Raw genomic sequence first — 10,043 nt, forward strand, 5'->3', positions numbered from 1 at the left:
CAGTCAGCGAATGGAGTGTTCATACAATGATCTTAATGTCAAGTTTGAAGCTCTTAACTCGAAGCTGAAGTACATGGAAGGCAAGACTGCTTCTACCCCAATCACACAAACCGCTTCCATTAAGGTGTTGATTGGTGCCAATCACACAAACCGCCATTAAGGTGTTGATTGGTGCCAATCACACAAACCGCTTCCAATCGCTTTCAACCACTCTCAAACGCTTCCAACCACTGAATTCTAAAAGCTGCTTTCCGCAAGCGTTTGCGGTTGGAAATTTTTTTTTTTAAACAAAAAAAAAGTCAAAATATACTAATTTTTTTTATTATATCTTCAACCTAACCATTGTACCCATATAGGATGAGAGAAATTGAATTACAAATACGATTGAGGAGATTAGAATATAAACAATTACAAGAAAATAAGATTCCAATTAACAAAAAACCAAAAAATATGATGTAAAACTATTGGCACATCGCACATACATTCCAAAAAATCTAAAAGAAATATAACATTTCATCATAAGTTTAAGAAAATAAGATTATTTATGTGAATATTAAAACAAATTACCAATGACTCTTCTTTATTCTTTCATAATTAATTTACCTTAGCCTTGTAATTCAAGGTGAGGAACTTATTGAGTGTGTGAGATTAGCAGAGAAGATCTATAATCTAAAGCATAAGGTTTGTCATTTATCACATTACTTGATTAAATTTTGGGTGAAAAGCCAAATGCATAAAGTAATAAGTGTTTCAATATGAAATTTATTAATTTTTTGAATAATTATTTTAATATTTTAATTTTTTTTTAATTATAAATCAAGTTTAAGAAAGTTTTAGTGTTTTTAAACCAATGTATGCTTTGAAGGAGACTGCAAAACGTTAATTGATTGTCTCAATGGATCTCTACAAGATGTCTCCATTCATGGTTTACTACAAGATATCAAACTCTGTTCCAGAAACTTTGCTCATGTAACCTTTTCCTTTATTCATCGTACAAACAATAACTTAGGTTTTTATTCAGATTCTTACAATCCTCCTGTATGGCTGATGGAACCTTTGTACGTTGACAGATTTTATTCTGAATAAATTACTTTTGCTGAAAAAATAAATTATATATTATATTTATTATGTTTTAACCCCTAATGCAACCGTTGGTCAACTAGTCGTTAAACTCCCGTAAACGCACCCATTTTAAAATGCTAAACCAATCATTCAAAACGCTTAAAAACGCTTGAAACCGCAATCACCCACTTTCGCAACCTCCCGCAACCGCAAACGCTGCGTTTGAACCAGTCAAGCCCTAAATACAGTAAAACAGTACATCTACTAAACTATTAAAATAGTCTCTTCCATAAAACTGATGCAACATAATTAGAAGTTATGTTACTGATTTGACAATCCACTGTATAATACAATGGAAGTACACAACATTATTTTGTAAACTATATAATTTTAATAAGTTGGTTACATATAAGTTATAAATTAATTGATAGATTAATTGGTTACAAGTTAAATAGTATGTGTAACCTTAATTTATTTTCGGAATATTTAATTACTAGAGCACCTTGTTTCCAAAAATCTTAAAAAGAATATTCTAAAGAATCATTTGATATCATCTACCTTACCATATTAATTTCCTTTATTAAATTATTCATCAAATAAAATCTTTTGATATCTAACTTAACATATTAATTTGTTAAGTATCATTATACTTCACCTCTCATTTTTATATATTGTATGAGTCTATTTTGTTAAACAGATAAATTATTATATTATTTATTATAATTAAAAATTAGTTTTATTTCCGGATATACCATAAGTTGATTTTTAAAAAAAAAAATATAAATGATTCAATCTATAAACTATTCAAGTTTTAGTAATATTACTTTTTAAAAATAATATCTATTGAATTAAAAAATTTACTGAGTAACATGTCAAAATTTGAATATTTAAATTCAATTTCATACTTTCTTTTGTTGAATTTTATAATTTTATATAATAATAATAAACTTTAAATAATTTATTTTGAAATATTTTTTAAAATATTGAAACTTGATATAAAAGTTAGAAACTAGAAACACTCTAAATTGGTTTGTTAAATTTATGTCAATAATATGTCACTATAATATGAAAGAATTTCAAAAAACCAAGTATATTAAAACAAAAAGTATAACAATATATTAAATTACTCATAATATAATAACTCGCTTTTTAAAAACCAAATTTACAAAATTATGTCTTATAATGACATTCAAGTCATGATATAGAATATACATTGTTGAAATAACTTCACGTACATAAACTAATACAACATATTAAAATTTTATTTTAAAATAGAAAATATACAAAATTTTGTATAAAATAAAATTTAACCAGTGTTATAGCACAGGTACTTATCTAGAATCATTAACAACAGAAAATTTACAAAATAAATGTATTTTTTCAAGTCTCATATTTAGCATATGATTTTATTGCATAATATTTTATCTAAATTTTTTTAAAAAAAACAATCATATAAATTCTATTTTATATGGTTGTCAAAAAAATATATATATTTTATATAAAAATTAAAATATAAATAAAATAAATTTCAATCCATGCTTTAACATGGTCTAGTTAATATTTTAAGATCACTAAACAACCTACTGAAGTAGGTACCACATACCCCCCTCCTCTCTCAACATCCCCCCACATCTGATAATCTTATCAGCGGGAATAATACACCTGGAGTATAATGGTAATATCATTATGTCCTTTAGTTAATTTTACTTAATTTTGTGGATTAGTTGGTTATATTCTTAGGTTGTGAATGGTTGCAGCGGTTAGGGCGGACAAATCCATTTGCGGATCAAACCACTTTTTGTTTACCATTCATTGTGTTTAGTCCGCAGTAGTGCGGTCTATAGAAAATAGAAACAAGACCGCAGCAGACCAACTGCGGACCGTTTTTCCCTACAAATAGAGTTGGAGCGCAGCGGTCTGCTGTCCACACTTAAAACAGAGCGGTCTGATCTACAGACGGATTTGTCCGCCCCGACGCAGTTACCATTCACACCCTTAATATTATTTGCCATTTTGGCAACCCCGTAAATTCCCCCTATTATTAAATTGTCAATTTATATGAACGATGGTGGACCGGTGTGATGTAATAATACTGTAACTCGTTGTTAATTTATTTTTCCTCAAAAAAGCCATTTTGTTCGTTGACGTCTGTTGTGGGTTTTAGAAAAAGTTGGAAATGTCAGTGTGGAGGAGTTGTTTACGCGCTTCCTCCTGCTCCTCCTCCTCTCGTCACCGTATCTCTACTCTCTTCTTCTCCAACTCTCTTAAACCCTTGATCTCCTCCCATCCTCCTCCTCTGTTCTCGCCCTCGCCGCCGTGTTTGGCCCCTCTCCACCGGTTCATCTCTTCTGGGCCAGAATTTCCAATTGGGTCTCAAGAAATCATCATCCCTAACGATGATTCTTCTTTACCCGTTCACGCCGTCGTTAATTTTCTCGACGGGTTTCATCAATTCACAGGATTGCCTTGGTGGATGATTATTGCATCGTCCACTGTTGCTGTTAGATTAGCTTTGTTGCCTTTACTTATACTTCAACTTAAGAAACTGAAGACCATCTCTGAGTTGTTACCTCAGTGTATTTCTCTCTTACCTTTTTTTCAAATTCATCAATCTTTCTGGCTGCTAGAATTGATTCTCGTATGGGGGTGTTGATGAAGTAAGTCAGTCCCTAATGTTTCATTTACTCAACAGTGCCTATTATGCCGATCCCGGCGACTCCAACATTAAGAGCATCTATTGATCATTTTTCTCATTTCCTTAAAGAAAGCCGAGCTATTGGGTGCCCCTCCTTTTTGTGGTTCTTCCCATACTTATCTGTCCAGGTTAAATTTATTCTTCCTTTGTGATGTTTTCTACTACACTCCTCTGTGTACCAGATACTTTGCTAGCAACGTTATATTTGCTACTCATCTCTGTTCCCTAAATAGGCAAATCTGATGTATGATTTCTAAATTATACATCTGTACTGAAAGATTTTTGAGATTGAACTAGTAACTAACTATATGCATGAAATATGAATTTCTGTAAGAAAAGCCCAACCTTTGAATTCTTTTGTCTTGGGTTCTCATCACCTGACCCATTTGTCAGTTCACTTTCTTTTCTTTTTTTTTGCCATTTTCCTTTGGATTTTCTTCTCTAAAGTATGTATGTTTTCGACCCCTTGTGGTTTTAATTTGTGTGGTTGGTTGGTGTCTGTCCTATGCAGCTTCTTTATTTGATCTAATCGCCAAAATTGAAATGGGCTTCTTCTTTACAGTCAGAGTTAGACTTTTTTCGCAGAAAAAATATCCATGTTGTACATACTTGTATATCTGTATGATACCACCACCTTATATGAAACTCTTTCATGGTACTTGATCCCTGCTTTTCTTCATAAATGATATGGTCTTTTCTATGTTGAAACTTTTAATAAATACTTAATGTTTTTCCATCATATTCATTCTCACTTACCTATTGGCTTTCATCATCTGCAGCTCCCATGCTTTTTCTTGTTGATGGCTAGCATCCGGAAGATGTCACTAGATGGTCATCCTGGGTTTGATTCTGTAAGTTGAGACTGCATAAGTATGATTTTGTATAGTCACGAAAAATCTGCTAGCTTGTCACGTGGTACACTAGCAGTTTCCCTGGCGTTTTGTTTCTGATCGAACTACACTTTTTTTTTGTTTTTTTATGCCATTGCTCCTTTTTTTCTAATGCTGAGTCAATTCTAATACTCAAGTTTTGCTTTAAACGTATGGAACAACAGCTATCATTGGTATGCAGAAATTTTTATGGTTAGTACCAGTTTTCTTAGAGCCTTGTAATTGTGGAGAAGGAGACCAGGAGGGAAATATGTACGACAGCGAACTAGAGCGTACTTCGCTTACTTAGGGGAAAAGAAGCCTGCTTTTCTAATATGGAAGCTAGATCTTAGGACTGGGATTGAGCATATCTGACCTGAAAATCTGTCCCTTAATATTCCCTGATGTTGCTTCTGTGACTGACCTGCTGTCTTATCTTTGCAGGGTGGTGCCTTGTGGTTCCAGAATTTATGTGATCTTCCTGGCGGCTCTTTCGGACCAGTGTTTCCAATTTTAATCGCTGGCTTCCATTACATTAACATACAGGTTCTTGTGATTACTTGGTCATTCAAATATGTGTTGATGGATCAATACTAATCCTTCTACTCTTTAGAATATATTTGCTCTGCATAATTGTAACCATAGTGTATTCAAATTGTACGTTACATTATTATATATGTATACTTCTAACTTTCGATTCTTTTCCAGATTTCTTTTGATTCTCCCACAATTCGTCAAACTACCGGCTTGACTGGGTTGCTTATGAGAGTGAGTTGAACAAATCTTATTTTCTGCCTTGGTTACTTACATCTTACACAATTTTTTTTTGTGTGCTTGGAGCACGAATTCTTGTTTACCATGAAGATGTATTGGACCATTGGTATAGTTAGTGATGTTACTTGTTTTTGTGTTTGTAGTATTACAAGTTATATCTGGAGATCTTGAGTGTTCCTTTGTTTTTTGTTGGCTATGCTATTCCACAGGTAAGTCATTTCGTCCATCTCTTTCCGCACTATTTATAATCTACTCTAGAAATCTGTCGGCCGTCTTAATAGACTTTTGGTTATATCTCTACCAATTTCCATACGTTCTTTTTTATTTCTTGTCTTTAATCGTGTTCTTACTTACCTTTTTTTGGGTTAGTTTGTACTGTTTATTTAGTCATGTGATTATTCTTACTCTACTCCTCTTGGTCAGTTTATTCTATCTATGTATTTTCTTCCATTTATCTTTTTCTTCTAGAGACTCTGAATTGTCCTTCATTTTTGCGTCTCTTGAAACTGCTGACTTTTATGTCTATGGAATCAGAACTAATGCTTCTGTTTTTCTGAACCCACTTTTTTTTTAATGGAAGCTAGCATTTCCTTTTCTTTGTCAGGGAAGTCTTGTCTATTGGGTAACCAACAGCTCAGTAAATATATTTCAGGTATGCTCCCTTGTCTTATCTCGGAATTCGCAGTGGAAGACGCGATTCCTTGTTTTCTCTTCCAAGTATTGAAGAATGAGGAATGCTGGTAGTTAGCTTTTAATTAAATTAAATTGAAGAAAACTTCTCGTGCTTGTATGTTGTTTCTGCAACTGAAGATTAAACACCAAACTAAAATGTTTATATAGACAGATAGTTTGTTCGTCTCTGCAGAATCGATGCAACTATGTTGATGAGATATGTTAAAAGACAGTGTCGTAGTGGGTTCACCAGTGATTTACTTTTTGATATAAGAGATTCATAGTGAAAAGAAAACTGTATTACCAACTGTACTGGTGACTCATAGAGAATTGACTTCGGGTTGAGGTTGTTAAAATGTGTAAATTCCTCACCGAGAATTCTCAACTCTGCAGCAATTATCTCTCAAGCACCCTACAGTAGGAGCAAAACTTGGTTTACTGGGTCAGGGAGCCTCTCCAAGCGTTGGGCACTCTATGGAGATCAGCGAGTCTGTGGTCAAGTATGTGGACTCCGACTCACAAGAGCAGACCCTTTCTCTACAGACGTTAACACCAGAAGAACTTCTTTCTGTAAGTAGTTGGACAATGTATACCTACTGATCATGCGTACCTGTATGTTTCAATTTTTCTTAAATGGATTTGGTGTCAGCTATCAGTTCAGGTCTTGTCAAAAGGTGATAAAGAAACATCCATTCAATTGCTGCGGTGTGTATTTCCAAAGACTATCTTCGTGATCCTCTACTATTCTTTACCTTCATGCACTAGCCATGTTCACTGCATGTGTAATTGTTCTTTTCAGATTAGCTCTTGAAAAGGATCCTGGATATGTAAGAGGTTTGGTTCTCATGGGGCAGGCTTTATTGCAGAAGACGCAGTTGGCAGAAGCTACTCAATATTTGGAGCTGGCTATTTCCAAGGTTAGAATTTCCGGTCCTTTACACTTTCCTGACTTCCTACCTATTAGTCCTTCCTTTCTGTACTCTTGAGGTCAAATTGGATTCGGTGGTTCAGTATCGATCACTCACTTTTTCTGTACGTTTACACTTACCAACTTATTTATTTCTTCTTGTCCTGCCAACATATCTAGTTGGTTCTTTCTGCTTATTGATGTGTAGTAAGATGGAAGAGCTTGAGACTCTTTTATTAAGAAGCACAATTCTTTTGTTTTTCTCTCAGCTGCTTGATGGGGCTCCATCTGACGCTGAGGATGTTGAACTTTTAATGCTTGCATCTCAGTGGGCTGGTGCTGCATATGTACAACAGGTATGACCGCTTTTCATTTTTGAAAACGACTGTTATGAAAGGACCTCAGGACAGGTCCTGAATCGGATGTCAATTGTTAGTAATGTTGTTTGCGTAGTTCCAATTTTCCCTTAAGATACTACTATTGTTATTTTTTGTTCTGCACTTTCCGTTACCTAACAAAATTGATTTTGTGAACGTTTGTAGACTGGTGAATTTGGTCGGAAGTTGACATTTGGTGTTTCTGGTAGGGAAAAATGAAAAGCGGAATCACACACTTGGAAAGAGTAGCAAACCTGAAAGAACCTGGTGATCCTAAAAGCAAAGAGCATTACTTTGAGGCATTGCTGCTTCTTTCAAGGTACTATGTTTACAGCAAAATAGGAGTGTCACTATAGAGAGTTCAGGAAATAGATAGAGAAGCATATATACCACTGCAATGTGAAAACGAAAAGCTTTTGCTATTGCAGCGCTTTGTACAAAGAAGGGCAGAGTGATGAAGCTGCAAAAATTCTACGAGTAGTAGTGGATCACAATCCAGCGTACAAGCCTCTGCTGGAACAGTGTGAAGATGAGAACGAGCTGGTTAGCGATCTTGTCAGTCGCAGGAAGGACCATTACTGATCCTCTCCACCTTTACTTGTGCAACTTTCATTGCAAGTATTTGAATACTATGCTCTCCCGCGGGAGTGTTCAATTTTCAATAGTTAAATAACCTTGTAGGTTAGCAATAGTGTATATGTGTAAACTCAATTGGTGGATACTAGAAAACATTCAAAACTAATAAAACTAGATCCGAAAAGTCGCAACAAAAAGTACATACAAAGTTGAGATTTAGCACACCACTTGTTTGAGAGTCCTGAACCTACTACACAAACACGCCATCAAACTAGATTATTCCGATAGCAGACATGAGGAAGCGAAGTCTAAGACTAACATGTGCAATATCATGAGTGTCCAACTGGTTTAAACTTGAGCGACGAGGCTCCACCACGCCAGTGAAGACATAGAGAGCTTGAAGCTCCTCTGCATATGAGGCACTCCTTGTAACACTGTATCCGACCACCTTCCTCAACGCCTCCATCTTCTCCCATATTTGATCTTCACTATACACCTGTAAATCCAAAACCATACATATTTGGATCACTTTGACACTAGCTTTAAAATCGAAACCAATGCAGAACATTTAAGCAACAATCAGATCCATTTTCTTTGTAGCTCAACCTTGGGAGGAAGAATGAAAATTCATTTAGATCCCCCGCCACTATTTCAATGATTTAGGTTCAAAACGTTACTGCATGCCTAACTATACAATGGACTCTACTAAAACAGCATCACGTTCGAAAGTGCATCATGTCATCACCAAAACATTCTAAACCACGTCTAGCTAATGGCACAACGTAAAGATTAGCAATGAACGAAGGGATTGTCTGCATGCCCTCCAAACTAAACAACCCAGAACATTTGACATTTTAGAAACCGGTTACCTGCTCGCCCGGTTTTCTTCTTTTTCTTAGTTGTGTTTTTTCGTTTCTCTTCCCCTGTTCCATGTGCCCCACTAGCTTGGTCTATCGGCTGAACCATTTAGTCAAGAGATCAGAGAATGATGTTACAATAATTTCGGTCAGTTATCCAGAGAACCATTGGGTACTAATTAACGAGGGATTGTAACAGAGATGAACACAAATGACTAGAACCATGAGGATACTGACATCCCCTTTTCTAATCTTAACCCTCACTGACTCTGATAACTAGAGGATATAACCACCACAGAAAGAATTATAACCACAACAATATATATGTGACAGTGAAAATTAATAGCTAGATTACAAATGTGGGGCAAGCAACTAGTTGTAAACTGAGTATGGAGTTTTCCAGTAGTACCTAACTAGAGGCAGGGGATTTTTTTAGATGTTATCATTCAGCTACTAACTCACAACATGATAGGATTAAGTATAAACCTCATTGGAAGATGTTTCCTCCTCATCCTTGCCCGTAGAAGTTTCAGTTTTTGTGGCCCCAAGTACCCCTGCAAAAAGCATGAATATCATCAGTAAACTATTTCACACACATTAAAATTTTATACAGTGATCATAATTAAACAAATAACCTTCACGTCCAGTCTCAGATTTTTCAGGCTGGTCTTGAACCTCCTCAGACTTGGCATTTCCGGACTTTTTATCTTCTTGTAAATCTTTCTCAGAGGTTTCTTTATCAGTTCTACCCTCATCCCTAATTTTCTCTAGCAAGCTCGTTGACTCTTTCTCCATCTCCTCATCTTCCTCAACACCAATGGGAATCGATTCATCTGTAGCCATGAAAAGTGCAGCCTCCCCAGCTCCGGCAGGGCGGCCTTCACGGTGACCAATCTTGCTGTACTCATCAAATCCAGATTCATCATCCTTGTCAACTTCATCAGTTTCTTCAGTATCAGGAAGAAGACTACTCATGACCTTTTGAGTACAAGCATAGTTAGCCAAGAAGAGACAAAAAGGAACAGAGGAGAGGAAGGCGATGGTAGAGGCGACAAAAAGTGAAGGAACAAGAAGTGGAGCTGAAGACACTACAACACCAGCTGTCAGAACCTTCTTCCCAACGCTTACCGCCTTACTCCAAATCCAACTTCCTTTGTTGTCTTCACTCTCATTAGACTGATGATACTCCTCCATTGTTCGACTCATGGTTCTGTCTTTAATTCTGCCATAAATCATTTGTTGGACTCAAAACAT

General features: G+C 35.5%; 2 protein-coding genes across 6 annotated transcripts; one reads left to right on the forward strand and one right to left on the reverse strand.

Annotated features, from left to right (window-relative positions):
* Positions 3,164-7,964, forward strand: LOC104787495 (ALBINO3-like protein 2, chloroplastic). Of its 4 annotated transcripts, none has more exons than XM_010513094.2 (13): positions 3,167-3,638; positions 3,755-3,885; positions 4,537-4,608; positions 5,071-5,172; positions 5,335-5,394; positions 5,544-5,609; positions 6,005-6,052; positions 6,466-6,642; positions 6,722-6,777; positions 6,872-6,989; positions 7,249-7,335; positions 7,566-7,675; positions 7,785-7,964. In XM_010513094.2, the coding sequence occupies exons 1-13, from the start codon at positions 3,239-3,241 to the stop codon at positions 7,936-7,938; spliced, it is 1,581 nt and encodes a 526-aa protein (XP_010511396.1). In that variant the 5' UTR covers positions 3,167-3,238; the 3' UTR covers positions 7,939-7,964. The 4 variants fall into 4 exon arrangements, with proteins under 4 accessions (XP_010511397.1, XP_010511396.1, XP_019101565.1 ...); XM_019246020.1 differs by having other exon boundaries at positions 3,391-3,719; positions 3,827-3,885; XM_010513095.2 differs by lacking the exon at positions 7,785-7,964 and having other exon boundaries at positions 3,164-3,638; positions 7,522-7,659.
* LOC104787494 (nucleolin) lies at positions 8,088-10,035 on the reverse strand. Of its 2 annotated transcripts, XM_010513093.2 has the most exons (4): positions 9,425-10,035; positions 9,276-9,343; positions 8,802-8,889; positions 8,088-8,428 (listed from the first exon to the last, which is right to left on the reverse strand). In XM_010513093.2, the coding sequence occupies exons 1-4, from the start codon at positions 10,023-10,025 to the stop codon at positions 8,421-8,423; spliced, it is 765 nt and encodes a 254-aa protein (XP_010511395.1). In that variant the 5' UTR covers positions 10,026-10,035; the 3' UTR covers positions 8,088-8,420. The 2 variants fall into 2 exon arrangements, with proteins under 2 accessions (XP_010511395.1, XP_010511394.1); XM_010513092.2 differs by lacking the exon at positions 8,802-8,889.

This window comes from Camelina sativa, chromosome 5, assembly GCF_000633955.1.
Source record: "Camelina sativa cultivar DH55 chromosome 5, Cs, whole genome shotgun sequence".
Classification (NCBI taxonomy): Eukaryota; Viridiplantae; Streptophyta; class Magnoliopsida; order Brassicales; family Brassicaceae; genus Camelina; species Camelina sativa.